Raw genomic sequence first — 15,148 nt, forward strand, 5'->3', positions numbered from 1 at the left:
TGATAGTGGGGATTTATTAATGGTCGTACCATTGAATGTCAAGAAGAGATGGGTGGATTCTGTCTTGTGGGAGACAGACTTTGCCTGGCATTTATGTGGCACAAATGTTACTTGCCACAAATCCTACTGGTTGAAAAGGAACCAGGTCCCTGCGCAATAAAGGTCTGACTCTGACTGTCTCCTGTGCTGAATGAACAGTTGTATTAAAATTAAAGCAAGGGGGTTGGAGACTTGATTGGTTGGATAACTGGTTTGTGACATGGAAGGATGCCAACCAGATGAGTTCAATCCCCGCACCAGCTGAGATTACCATGAAGGTGCTACCTTCTGAATCTCTCCCCCCACCTGAAGGTATGGCAATCCTCAGGTTAAACCACCACCGATTGTCTCTCTGTAATGAGACAGTAGTCCCATGGTCTTATAATCTATGATGTCCTTACCTTTAAACCGATAACTTCTTGGAATGCAAGAAGGCAAATTTGATGGAAATGATTTAGATTTTAGATTACATTACAGTGTGGAAACAGGCCCTTCGGTCCAACAAGTCCACACCGACTTGCCGAAGCGCAACCCACCCCTACATTTACCCCTTACCTAACACTACGGGCAATTTAGCATGGCCAATTCACCTAACTTGCACATCTTTGGACTGTGGGAGGAAACCGGAGCACCCGGAGGAAACCCACGCAGACACGGGGAGAATGTGCAAACTCCACACAGTCAGTCGCCTGAGGTGGGAATTGAACCCAGGTCTCTGGCGCTGTGAGGGAGCAGTGCTAACCACTGTGCCACCGTGCCGCCCGTGATCTCTCGGGAAACTTAACATGAATGGTCAAAAAGAAGATCATTTGAAAGGCAGCCTCAAGTTTTACACCCCTACACAAATGAAATGAAATGAAAGACAACGTGTGCAAGAGACTGTCCAATTTAATAGTTACAGGGTTGGACAAATGTTGAACCTTTCTCGAAAGAGCGACAAGCTTCTTGTCCTGCACTCCATCGGAACAAATGCAAGAATGCAAACATCAAGTCACAACTATTTGTACTGCAGTGTGGTGTAAGTTGTAATCATTTAAATTTAGCAGACTAAAATACTTGGCCACACATCTCTCCACCAAATAGTGTTCATCTCAGTTGTTCGACAATGCATAAGTCACATTGGAAGGGAAGATCAGTTATCAATTTAATATCATCCATTAACTAGTCACCCACAGTTAAAGCTGAGCACAGTAGTTCTAAATGAAACTGAAAGAGGTTCAGGGGTTATAGTAGACTCAATTCCCAGTCACCTCAAAAACAGCAGTCAAAAAGAGGAAATAAAATGTAGCACTGAAGATTTTAAAGTGTAGTGTACAAGCCAAAGTGTATTGTGCTCAGTCGATGGTTCCGTGAGGGTTGTGTTCACCTCTCAGGCATTAGGAGAGTTTGTCTAATGCTGGGGAACAGACAGAAGTTGATCATTAATGTTTGAGAGATCTGGGTTATGAGGCAAGACTGAATGTTAAAACAAAAGCCGATGGGTTGGGGTTAGGGGTTGCACATGAGTTTCAAACTCAGAAAGAATATTGAGAAATAAACAAACCTTGAAAATACCCACTTGATTTTTTAAATATAATTCTTAAATGGGACAGGGACTTTGCTGTCTTGTCCAGTATTTGTTTATATCCCTTGTTGCCCTTGAGAAGCCGGTGGTGAGCTGCAGCAGTTAGGTACACCCACAGTGCAGTCAGGGAGAGAGTTGAGGATTCTGACCTAGTGACAAATGAAGCCATGGTGATATAGTTCAAAGTCAACATGGTGCATGCCTTGAATGGGATGAGTGATAGAGAGTGTGTGAGGGAATGTGCACTACGAGGTGGAGAGTGGATGAAAAGTGAGATGGAGGGGAGAGTGACCCTGATGCACACCCCCCCATCCTCCACCTCATCCCAATGCACAACTCAGAGGAAAGCCCTGGCTGTGAGATAACCTACTTCTGACCCCACTTTCGTCTGATTTTCATTAAGACCAACTCAGAGGATGTGCCACCAGGGACGATCCAATATCGGTGCTACTTCAAACCAATATTTTAGCTCAACCCTAACCCCCTGAATGGCTGCCAGTGGCAGGAATCGTGCTTAACTGGAGGAAGTGGTTAAATTCAGCACTACAATGGACCACGTAAGCTGTGTTATGATAATATCACTGGACTGGTAACCTAGAGATCCAAGTTATTGTCCTGGGGAGTGGGGTTCAAATCTCACTGCAGTAAAATTGAAGTTCAATAAAAACTAGTTTAATTGTTGCATGTCATAAAAACCCATTTTCTTTATTAGGGGGAAGGGAATCTACTTTCATTCTCTGGTGTGGCCTACACAAAACTCCTGCTGCAATCACAACGTTGTTGACTCTTAAGTGCCCTCTGAAGTGGCTGAGCAAGTGATTATGTTCAAAAGTAATTCAGGATGGGTATCAAATGGGCCAGCAACACCCACAACTCATGCAAGAATGAGAAAAAAAAGTCTGTTTTTCTTTCGCAGCCCAACGTGACAATGGGCACCCCCCTCAACCTTTTTTTTCAGAATGTGCCGCTGAGTTAAAAATCAAGGTCATGGATACTAATCCCTCCAGAGGGATCTGTAGATATTCAAAAACAGAACACTGATTGTCAAACATAATCCAGCATTGGTGATCAGACAAGGTTCAACTGATAATTTTCCATCTTCCTACATCAGATGAGCCAAAAGAAAGTGAGCAAGAGTACAGATGAGGGAGAATTAAATTCCTTTGAAAAGAAGAGGTGATGACCCGAATAATAATTAGCATAGGTCACTGAGAATTCATAGGGCCCTTGAGAGAAACACATTCATTAGCAAATGTGCCTCATGGATTTGTGTTGTACACCGATAAATCATCCTTTCTGGTCACGTGCAGTACCCAAGGGGCAGAATCGGGCTTTCGGATCCACGAGTGATCTTTGGCCTCCAACACCATCAATTCAACATCCATGTCGTCTACAATGCGCACCATATCCCCCTCCAGGTCTCGATAGTTAAGGGCAATGGCTTTGTTCCCAAACTCAGCCCTGGAACATCAAGAAAACACAATTGCTTTTAGTCGAAACAATGCAAGAGACAGGTCTTAGTGGCCATTGTGCTACAGTCTTAGAATCAGGAGGTTGCCCATTTTGTTTGGATTATAAGGATCGCTGCAACTCGAAATGTTGGCTTGCTTTCATATTCTCAAAGACAAGTTGAGATCAGCAACAAATAAATGTTGCTTTAGACCCAGCTATGCCTTTATCACCAATAAATCCACAGCCCCATGGGTAAGATTATGTCTCGCCTCTCTATATGTTGCAGTTACAAGCAAATTACAACCCATCACGCCAAGCCAACCTTCCTCCATTGACTCCATCTTGTTGCCTTAGGAACGCAGCCAACATCATCAAAGACACCCCCCACCCACCCCTGCCCGGTTATAATCTCTTCCAAACTCTTCTATCGGGCAAAAGATACAGAGGCTTAAGCTTAAGTACCAACAGATTTAAGAACAGCTTCTTCCCCGCTGTTATTAGACTTCTGAATAGACCTCTCAAATTTCAAATCTAATATTGATCTTGTTTTTTTGTGCACCTTCTACACTTTATTACTTAGATTAGATTAGATTAGATTAGATTAGATTACATACAGTGTGGAAACAGGCCCTTCGGCCCAACAAGTCCACACTGCCCCGCCGAAGCGCAACCCACCCATACCCCTACATCTACCCCTTACCTAACACTACGGGCAGTTTAGCATGGCCAATTCACCTGACCTGCACATCTTTGGACTGTGGGAGGAAACCGGAGCACCTGGAGGAAACCCACGCAGACACGGGGAGAATGTGCAAACTCCACACAGTCAGTCGCCTGAGGCGGGAATTGAACCCGGGTCTCAGGCGCTGTGAGGCAGCAGTGCTAACCACTGTGCCACCGTGCCGCCCACTGCAGCTGTAATCTTCTGTGCCTCACTCCGTTCTATCACTCTCTGGTCTTTGTACGGTATGATCTGCCTGTACTGCACGCAAAACAAAACTTTTCACTGTACCTATGTATATGCCATAATAATAAATCATATCAAACCAAATTCTACGCAGACACAAAGCAGATTCTGAAAATTAGCTCTTTGCTCCCTGCCCACACAAAGGTCCCTGGCTAATTCATTGCATTTCCCTTGGGAGCAGACTATCATCCTGAAGCCATTTTATATTTGCATGCCTCTCTTTATTTGTTTGGGTGCACTGGACAGAAAAGCCACACAATACTAGTGTAAAGGTAAACAAGAAGTCATCATATTTTTACCAGACTATAGGGCTGCTCTCCCATTAGACAGAGAGAGAGGGAGGGAGAGAGAGAGAGATCTGGTGGTAGTTTAACTTGAAGATCACAACACTTCAGGTGAGGGGACAGGTTGAGAAATAGAGTCCATTCTGGTAACCTCAGCCAGTGCGGGAATTGAATCCATTGCAATAATGAATGCATAAAGTCCACACTTTTAGGTCACTCATCACCTATCCTGCTGACCATACCCAATTTGGATCATTGTTCACTTGGACTTCCAATATACTTACTAGTACAAGAGTCCCTGCAACCCACCAAGTCCCAGAGATAGAGATATTCAAACATAAGGCAAATCACCATTCCCCCAAAAATTACTAGAATGTGCATTAGGCCAAGAAAAATGTGTAACCTCTTATTGGTATCCTAGGATATGAGCTTAAAAAAGTGTTGCTGGAAAAGCACAGCAGGTCAGGCAGGATCAAAGGAGAAGGAGAATCGATGTTTCGGACATAAGCCCTTCTTCTTCTTTATCCTAGGATATGGCCTATCATTATTTCCAACAAGGGTCAGTTCCATAAGACAATATTCCTCAAAGGCACAGGATCTAGCCTTCCTCTGCTTACCCTGTTGATGTAATTCTTTCGGAAAAAGGAAGATGGTGGTGCAGTGGTAAGGTCACTGGATTAGTCATCCAGACTAACCCTCTACGTTCAAATATTACTGTGGTCAGTGGTGAAAGTTGAATTCAACAAATAATCTGATCAGGGTAAAGGGGAACCAACGACGACCATGCATCATTGCAATTGTGGCAAAAAGCCATCTGGTTCACTAATACTCTTTAGGGAAGTAAACTGCCATCATTAGCTGGTCTGGGCCTACATGTGATTCCAGACCCACAACAAGGTGGTTGAACCTTAACTGTCCTCTGGGCAATTAGGGATGGGCAATAAATGTTGATCCACCTTGTTATGCTCAAGTCCTGTGAACAAATAAAAAAAACAGCCAATTCCTCCATCTTCCCACTATGGCATCCGGTTGAACAACCCAGTGCTAGAGTACAGTATGCCATAGTTCAATACACTCTCTCATCTCTGAGGTTCTGGGTGCTACTCCCACTCCGCAAGAGACATTCTACTGATATTTCAATGCAGTGCTGAGGGACAGTTGCTCTATTGGGTGTGCTGTCTTTTGGATAAGATGTCAAACCCAAGCCCCGATCTACAGGCTTTGGCGGAAATAAAAGATTCTATAACACTTCTAAAAATAAAGGGTGTCTCAGTGGTTAACACTACTGCCTCACAGCTCCAGGGTCCCAGCTTTGATTCCAGCCTCGGGCGACTGTCTGTGTGGAGTTTGCACACTCTCCCTGTGTCTGTGTGGGTTTCCTCTAGGTGCTCCGGTTTCCTCCCACAGTCCAAGGATGTGCAGGTTAGGTGGAGGTGCCATACTAAATGTGGGATAAGGTGGGGGTCTACGTCTGGGCGAAATGCAGCGCAGAGGGTTGGTGCAGACTTGATGGGCTGAATGGCCTCTTTCCACACTGTAGGGATTCTATGAAATTCTGAAGATTGACTCTCTCCTACCTGGCTAACCACCATCTGTTGCACTTTCCTTGGGTGCAGGGTGATCATCCTGAGGTCATTTTATAATTCCCGATGAAGGACTCGAGCCCGAAATGCTGATTCTCCTGTTTCTTGGATGCTGTCTGACCTGCTGTGCTTTTCCAGCACCACACTCTCAACGCCATTTTATAATTGTATGCCTTTCTTTACTTACTGGGTGTGCTGGATAGAGAAGTACACAATACCAGTGTAAATTCCCTGTTGTGTGCAAAGTCAGTGGATTAGCCAAGATAAATGTGGAGTTATGGAAATGGGGGATGAGGGGGGAATCCTCCATTGGAGAGTTGGTGCAGACTCAATGGGCTGAATGGCCTCTATCTGCACTGTAGGGATTCTATGATTCTGTTTGAAGAAGAAGAGGGGACCTCGCACCAATACTGAGTCAATATTTCCACTCACAACCAGATTATCTGATCATTATCACGAGCTCTTGGGATGTTTCCTACCTTCTAAGGATGGTATGGTGACTCGGTGGTTAGCACTGCTGCCTCACAGTGCCAGGGACCTGGGTTCGATTCCAGCCTCGGATGACCGTCTGTATAGAGTTTTCATGTTCTCCATATATCTGTGTGTGTTTCCTCCCACAGTCCAAAGATATGCAGGTTAGGTGGACTGACGATGGGAAATGCAGGATTACAGGGATAGGATAGTGGGTTGGGTCTGGGAGGGAAGCTCAGTGTGGACTTGATGGGCCGAATGGTGATACTATAAAAATTATTTCACCTCAAAAAATACTTTATTGTATTTTCAGATGACTGGTGGCTATGAAAAGCTCCACATAACTGTGGATCCTTCTTAAAAGGCTCAGTTTGTGCCACTGAAGTTTCCCCAGAAATTTGACACCTATCATTGTAACCCCAACTAACCTCCATGAAGCTACATAGCCTCATCTTAGCCGCATCTGAGCTCATGTCAACCTTGCCTTGTCCGGTCTCCAAACGGACACACCTCCCACGGAACTGCAGCTCTGTGAGCGAGTGCAAACATTGGAAATGCGGCACATCCAGAGTAAAGACCGGGAAAAATCCACCCACTCGTATTGACTATATGACAGGATTAGCAGAAACGTTTCCAAATTCAAGTCTGAGATTCCAATGGAGAAAGTTAACTTCCTAATCTAAACATTCAATATGTAATTCTCGCCTGACTATAAGAACACTGCCAATTACAATCGAAATCCATCCACTCAGCATTACGAGACTTATTAATTTAAGACTGAAATAAATAATGATGATTTTGTAGGAGCTTGGCAAAATGGTCTTATTATCTAGTGATTTGAGGTGAGCACCAGTAACCTACACAACCATAATGTTATCATGATCGGATTCTAACCTGATCCGCACTACTACTAGATGACGAACAGTGGATGTATAGAATTCCTACAGGTGATTCAGCCCAATAAGACTGCACTGACCCTCTGAAGAGAATCCCACCCAGATTCCTACCCTATCCCCATAACCTTGCATTTCCCATGGCTAGTCCGCCTAGCCTACACATCGCTAGACACTGTAGGACAATTTAGCATGGCCAATCCACCTAACCTGCACATCTTTTCTGAAGAAGGGTCACTTAAGGGTGGCATGGTGGATCAGTGGTTAGCACTGCCACCTGGGCTCGTTTCCACCCTCGGGCGACTGTCTGTGTGGAGTTTGCACATTCTCCCAGTGTCTGCGTGGGTTTCCTTTGGGTGCTCCAGTTTCCTCTTACAGGTCAGGGTGAATTGGCCATGCTAAATTGCCCATCGTGTTAGGTGCATTAATCAGGGGTGAATATGGGGTAAGGGAATGGTTCTGGGTGGGTTACTCTTCGGCGGGCCAGTGTGGACTTGTTGGGCCGAAGGGCCTGTTTCCACACTGTAGGCAATTAGTCACTTAACCTGAAATGTTAACTTGGATTTCTCTCCACAGATGCTGCCAGACCAGCTGAGCTTTTCCAGCAATTCTGTTTCTCTTTTTGCACATCATTGGACTGTGGGAGAAGCCAGAGCACCTGGAAGAAACCCATGCAGACACAGGGAGAATGTGCAAACCCCACACAGACTATCACCCGAGGGTGGAATCAAAACGGGGTCCCTGGCATTATAAGGCAGCAGGGCTAATCACTGTGCTACCCATCTATCAAAGGTTTAAGGAGAGGTCACTGATCTGAGATAGATGGGTGGTACTTACCCCTCCTGAGACGATATGGGTAAGATGGTGGAAAAGGCAGGTACTTGGGTGGGCTAGCACCGGAGAGATATCCACACACCCACTTACTGCCATCTCAGTGGCTTTGAGCAGGTATGTCCATCACCCACCTTCACAACCCATGGCCAATATGAACCTTTAAATGGTTACCCATTGACCACTTGAAGGACTTATCTTGCCTGGGCTATGATTGTTTCAGTTCCAGGTGGGATGGGAAAGAATCAGCTGACATGGTTAGTAAACCAGGCAGGCAGGCTATTGGTTCAGACTGGAAGGTGGGGGGTCTCTTAACCTGCCTTAATGGTTAAAAATATGGGGCCATTTGGAGCTACCTTTCTGTCCTCTTAGGCTTCTGATTCTTAGGCTCTCCCTCTCCCTTCCACCCTCAACACACCGTCCCCTCAAAATATCAACCTTTCTCAACAACCTTCATCTTATGGAGGTAGTGAGCCACCTTCTCAAAACATGGCGCTCTGTCTAATGTAGCTCACTAAAGCCACAATGCTGTTAGGGAGGGAGGTCCAAGCAGGGGTCGAGGACAGTTCTCACGTACCCTGGTGGCTCTCCTGTTTTTTGGATCATTTATCTTTGCTTCACCCCTTGCCCTGCCAACTTTCACTCTTGACAGCTTTTGCAAGTGACTTCACAATGCATTTTGGACAGACTAGAATAGGGTGGTATAGCACAAAATGAGGCCATTCAACCCATCAAGTTCATACCAGTTCATTCAAAAGGCAATTCAGTTAGTCATTGAGTTATTCAGCACAGAAACAGCCCCTTCAGTCCAACCAGTCCATGCCAACCATAATCCTGCACTTGGCCCACATCCCTCCAGACCTTTCCCAATCATGAACTTATCCAAATGTCCTTTAAGCATTGCAACTGTACCCGCATCCATTACTTCCTCTGGAAGTTCATTGCACGCATGAACCACTCTCTATGTAAAATACTTGTCCCTCATGTTATTCTTGGATTTTCTTTCTTCTCGACTTAAAATCTATGCCCCCTAGTCTTGGAATCCCACCTTTAAAGAAACCTGCCATTCACCTTATGTATGTCCCTTATGATTTTATAAACCTGTGTAAGGTCACCCCTCAACTTCCTACACTCCAGTGAACAAGTCCCAGCCTTTCCAGTTTCTCCTTATAACTCAAACCCTTCATTCCCAGCAACATCCTGGCAAATCTCTTGTGAATCCTGTCCAGTTTAATAACATCCTTCCTATAACAGAAATGGACACTGTACTCCAGAAGAGGCCTCACCAGTGTCCTATACAACCTTGACATGACGTCCCAACTCCTACACTCAAAGGTCTGAGCAATGAAGAGTGCTTCTTAATTACCCTGCCGACGTGTGACACAAAGTTCAAAGAATTATGTACCTGAACCCCTAGGCTTTTCTGTTCTACAAAACTACACTCACCTTCACTTGTTCATTTCCTAATTTATACCTCAAATTATTCATTTCTTAACAATTAATTATTTTTATTAATTTTTTTGAACACTACAAATAGACATGACAATATATGAGTCACAAACAGGAGTAGGCCATTCAGCCCCAGTCCCTGCTTCACCATTTATTGTGATCATAGCTGATCTCACTGTAACCTCAAATTCCCATTTGCCCTTGATGACTATTCAATTCTTTGCTTAACAAGAATATATCTACCTCTGTCGTAAAACTATTTAAAACCTCATCTTCCACTGTCCAATCAGCAAGAGTTCCAAAGACTCACGAACCTTTGAGAGAAATGTTTTTGCCTTATTTCTGTTTTAAGTGGTCAACTGCTAATTTTTTAAACAGTGACCCCGAGTTCAAGATTCTCCCAAATCTACCCTGTCAAGGACCCTCAAAATATTTATGCTTCAATCAAGTCACCTCTTAATCTTCCAAATGCCAGCGGATACCAACTTAGCCTTTCCTCATAAAACAACCTTCCTATTCCAGGTCAGAGGCAATTTAGTCTCCAATGTGTCTGATGCATTTATATTTTCCTTAATTAAGGTGACCAATGCTGTCCACTGTACTCCAAGTGTGGTTTCACCCAGTATAACTGAAGCACAGCCTTATTACTTCTCAAGAGCAACGATAACATTCCTTCCTAATGTCTTACAATAATTGTTCGCTGATCTCCTGTGATTGACAAGGACACTCAGATCCCTCTGCCTCTCGGAACTCTGCAATCATTTCTATTTGGATTATTTACTTCTTTTTTATTATTCCTGCATTTTTGCACACTACACTCCATTTTGCACATCTCTGCCCACTGACTTAACCTACCTTTGATTAGAATTGATTAGGTTAGATTATCTGCAGCGTGGAAACAGGCTCTTTGGCCCAACAAGTCCACACCCACCGTCTGAAGAGTAGCCCACCCAGACCCATTCCTCTACCCTATATTCACCCCTGACTAATGCACCTAACACAATGGGCAATTTAGCAAGGCCAATTCATATCTCTTTATATCCTTGTGCTTTTTAACACTTAATTTGCTTCCGATCTAGATGTTACTTTTCTCCTCTATAATGAAGACTGATGCAAAACACCTCTTTATTTCATCGTGATCTTCATCATTAATTATCTTCTCTGATTTTCTTTATCTCACTCTGTTGTAACACTCACTTTGTTCACTCTTTTCTTTTGTAAAAAAAAAAGAAGCTCTTTGGTAGACATCGATGGTATTCAGATTTGCTCCGATTAGAAGAATTCATGGATTTTCTTAATTGTCAAGCCTCCATTAAATTTGAAGTCACAAACACACAAGATGCCACCGTATTTAAATTGGCAGAAGACAACACGGGTAAATTAGCAATGAAGAATTTTTCAAAATAACTAACAGACTGCCCAGAAAGAGCTATTTGCCTAACCACACTTTCCACAGACTGGTGTGGTCACAGCTAATTTGTTCCAACACAAATACACAGAACGCTGGAAGATTTTAACCAGTTTCAGTGTGTCCTATCTCAGATCTCAATCACAGATTTAAATTTAACAGTTGACAGCGTTGAATACAATAGCACCCATTGTATTGTTCCCCATATATGTAGCTCCAGACCTTGCACAACTTTAAGCTAGAGGTTTTAATTCATTTTCAATTATTTATTATCGAAATGATTCCAATTCTCAGGTAGTTAAGTATTTACATGTTTTCAGGTTCAAAGCTTCTGTTTTCATTCCAGCCTCCTTTGTATCCTATAACCTTACAAACTCTTTTCTCCTTCCTGTGCACCCTCCTCATACCCCACTCCCACCCTTGCAGCCCCCTCCTTTCCCTTCTGCTCCACCTTTGCAACTTCCTGTTTTCCCACTGCCCCACCCATTGAAGCCTCTGATTCCTCCCACCTCCCCTTCCCCCATTACAGCATCCTCCCTCCTCTCCCTCCATCCAGGCAAATCCTTGTAGCCTGGCACTGTGTCTGGCAACATTCAAGACCCAGTGCCACCCTCACCCCCCCCCCCCCCCCCAGCCAAGGTCAACACTGAAGCCATAACTGACTGCAATCCTCACAGCTGGAGGCTGTGGGAAGGTTGATGGCCTAGTGGTATTATTGCTGGGCTATGAAGCCAGAGAACCAGCTAATATCCTGGGGACCCAGGTTCAAATCCCGTCATGGCGGATGGTAGAACTTGAACTTAATAGAAAAGGAAATCTTGAATTAAGAGTCTAATGATGACTGTGAATCATTTGTTGGAAAAACCCATCTGGTTTGCTAATGTTCTTTAGGGAAGGAAGCTGCCATCCTTACCTGTCTGGCCTACACGTAACTCCAGACCCACAGCAATGTGGGTGACTCCCAACTGCCCTCTGGGCAACTAGGGATGGACAATAAATGCTGACCCAGCCAGCAACGCCCTCATCCCATGAAGGAATAAATTACAGGCTGCTTCCCTCTCATGTGTGATGCTGATAGGCTGACCCAGTGAACCTATGGGCAGCAGACACAGAAGCAGAGCAGCCTATGATTGGATGAGCAGCCTTAGGCTGCTGTTATTAGCACCTCCTCACTATCGTGAGGGCCTGCTTCCACATCCTTGGACTGAGCTGTGTTGAAGGAACGCTGATTATAGTTCCAAGTTGGGATGGTGCGTGAGATTTGGAGAGGACCTTATACGTGCCAGTCCCCATGTCCTTCTAGAAGGTGAGGGTCATGGGTTGGGTGGGTGTTGTGGGAGGAGTCTTGGTGAGTATCTTTACTAAAACTGTAGATGATATGTACAGTTGCCATTGGACCTCTGTGGTGGGTAGAATAGACTATTTAAAGGTGGGTGGGAGGAGGCGATAAGATATCTGCGACCATTCTGGTCAGAGGAAGCTACAGATTCAATGAATATTATAATGAGCTCTCTCGTCTTCACTTGAGCAGCTTTTCTGTTTTTAACAACGTGCAAAGAGTCGCGGGAAATTCGGAAGCTGAAAGGATGCAAGCGAGGCAGATTTCATGAGACTCATGCTTGTACAGCTCTGCTTGTAGGCCAAGAGATTCAACTAGCCTGATAAAATCCATACTTATCCCCCACTGGGTTCTGTCTGCTGCCACTGTGTGTCCATAACATGGACATGGCATGTTAGGAACATGGCATCAATTTCCAAGGAGGGTGTCTGTAAACAGGAAAGTGGCTTGAAGTGTGTATACTTCAATGCAAGAAGTATACGAAATAAGGTAGGTGAACTTGCAGCGTGGGTTGGTACCTGGGACTTCGATGTTGTGGCTATTACGGAGACATGGCTAGAACAGGGACAGGATTGGCTGTTGCAGGTTCCTGGATTTAAATGTTTTAGTAGGGTCAGAGGTGGGGGTAAAAGAGGGGGAGGTGTGGCATTGCTTGTCAAAGATAGTATTACAGTGGTGGAAAGGACGATGGATGAAGACTTGCTATCTGAGGTAGTTTGGGCTGAGGTTAGGAATAGGAAAGGTGAGGTCACCCTGTTAGGAGTCTTTTACAGGCCTCCTAATAGTCCTAGAATCATTGAAGAAAGGATAGGGAAGGTGATTCAGGAGATGAGTGACAGTAATAGGGTGGTTGTTATGGGGGACTTTAACTTTCCTGATATTGATTGGGAAAGCTATAGCTCAAGTTCGTTAGATGGGTCAGTGTTTGTTCAATGTGTGCAGGAGAGTTTCCTGACACAATATGTTGACAGGCCAACAAGAGGTGAGGCCACACTGGATTTGGTTCTGGGTAACGAACCAGGCCAGGTGTTAGAATTAGAGGTAGGTGAGCACTTTGGGGATAGTGACCATAATTCGGTGATTTTTACTCTCGTGATGGAGAGGGATAAGTGTGTACTACAGGGCAAGAGTTATAGCTGGGGTCAGGGAAATTATGATGCGGTGAGGCATAACTTAGGATGTGTGGCTTGGAAAAGTAGACTCCAAGGCAAGAGTGTAAATGATATGTGGAGCTTGTTCAAGGAGCAACTATTGAGTGTCCTTGATAATTATGTACCTGTCAGGCAGGGAGGAAAGGGTCGTGCGAGGGAGCCGTGGTTTAATAAGGAATTGGAATCACTTGTTAAATGGAAGAGGGCGGCCTATCTCAAGATGAGACGTGAAGGTTCAATTGGGGCGATTGAGAGTTATAGGGTAGCCAGGAAGGACCTGAAGAGAGAGCTAAGAGCAGCAAGGAGGGGACATGAAAGGTCCTTAGTCGGTAGGATTAGGGAAAACCCTAAGGCTTTCTATAGGTATGTTAGGAATAAAAGAATGACTAGGGTAGGAATAGGTCCAGTCAAGGATAGTAGTGGGAAGTTGCGTGTGGAGGCGGAAGAGATTGGGGAGACACTGAATGAATACTTTTCTTCAGTATTTACTCAGGAACAGGGCATTGTCGTCGATGTGAATACTGAGTCACAAATAAGTAGAATGGATGGCTTTGAGGTATGTAGAGAAGAGGTGTTGGAAATCCTGGAAAAGGTGAAAATAGATAAGTCCCCTGGGCCTGATGGCATTTATCCTAGGATTCTCTGGGAAGCAAGGGAGGAGATTGCAGAGCCATTGGCCTTGATTTTTATGTCCTCTTTGTCTACAGGAGTAGTGCCAGAAGACTGGAGGATAGCAAATGTGGTTCCCTTGTTCAAAAAGGGGAGTAGGGATAACCCTAGTAACTATAGGCCGGTGAGTCTCACTTCTGTTGTGGGCAAAGTCTTAGAGAGAATTGTAAGGGATAGGATTTATGCACATCTGGATAGGAATAATGTGATCAAGGATAGTCAGCATGGTTTTGTGAAGGGCAGGTCGTGCCTCACAAACCTTATTGAATTCTTTGAAAAGGTGACGAAGGAGGTTGATGAGGGGAAAGCGGTAGATGTGGTATATATGGATTTTAGTAAGGCGTTTGATAAGGTTCCCCATGGTAGGCTACTGCAGAAAATACAGAGATATGGCATTGAGGGTGAGTTGGAGGTTTGGATTAGGAATTGGCTGGATGGAAGAAGACAGAGGGTAGTAGTTGATGGCAAAGTTTCTTCATTGAGTGCCGTCACTAGCGGTGTTCCGCAAGGATCTGTTTTGGGACCATTGCTGTTTGTCATTTTTATAAATGACCTGGAAGAGGGGTTAGAAGGTTGGGTGAGCAAGTTTGCGGATGATACGAAAGTCGGAGGAGTTGTTGACAGTGAGGAAGGATGTGGCAGGTTACAGCAGGATATAGAGAAGCTGCAGAGCTGGGCAGAAAGGTGGCAAATGGAATTCAATGTAGCTAAGTGTGAGGTGATTCACTTTAGGAAGAATAACAAAAAGATGGGGTACTGGGCTAATGGTCGGATACTTGGTAGTGTGGATGAGCAGAGGGATCTTGGTGTCCATGTACACAGATCTCTGAAAGTTGCCACCCAGGTAAATAGTGCGGTGAGGAAGGCATATGGCATACTGGCTTTTATTGGTAGAGGAATTGAGTTCCGGAGTCCTGAGGTCATGATGCAGTTGTATAAGACTCTGGTGCGGCCGCATCTGGAATATTGTGTGCAGTTTTGGTCGCCATACTATAGGAAGGATGTGGAGGCACTGGAACGGGTGCAGAGGAGGTTTACCAGGATGTTG

At 44.7% G+C, this 15,148-nt stretch overlaps 1 protein-coding gene across 1 annotated transcript in view; it reads right to left on the reverse strand.

Moving 5' to 3' along the window:
* Positions 1 to 909: 909 nt before the first annotated feature.
* Positions 910 to 15,148, reverse strand: part of ncf4 (neutrophil cytosolic factor 4) — an 86,951-nt gene continuing 72,712 nt past the window's right edge. Inside the window, exon 10 of the mRNA XM_043679769.2 lies at positions 910 to 3,064. Coding sequence (XP_043535704.1) covers positions 2,863 to 3,064 — 202 coding nt within the window. The 3' untranslated portion in view covers positions 910 to 2,862. The remainder of the gene's footprint in view (positions 3,065 to 15,148) is intronic.

The sequence above is a fragment of the Chiloscyllium plagiosum genome, unplaced genomic scaffold (genome assembly GCF_037043375.1).
Source record: "Chiloscyllium plagiosum isolate Xiang-an unplaced genomic scaffold, Cpla_swu_hap1 HiC_scaffold_33, whole genome shotgun sequence".
NCBI classification, from domain to species: Eukaryota; Metazoa; Chordata; class Chondrichthyes; order Orectolobiformes; family Hemiscylliidae; genus Chiloscyllium; species Chiloscyllium plagiosum.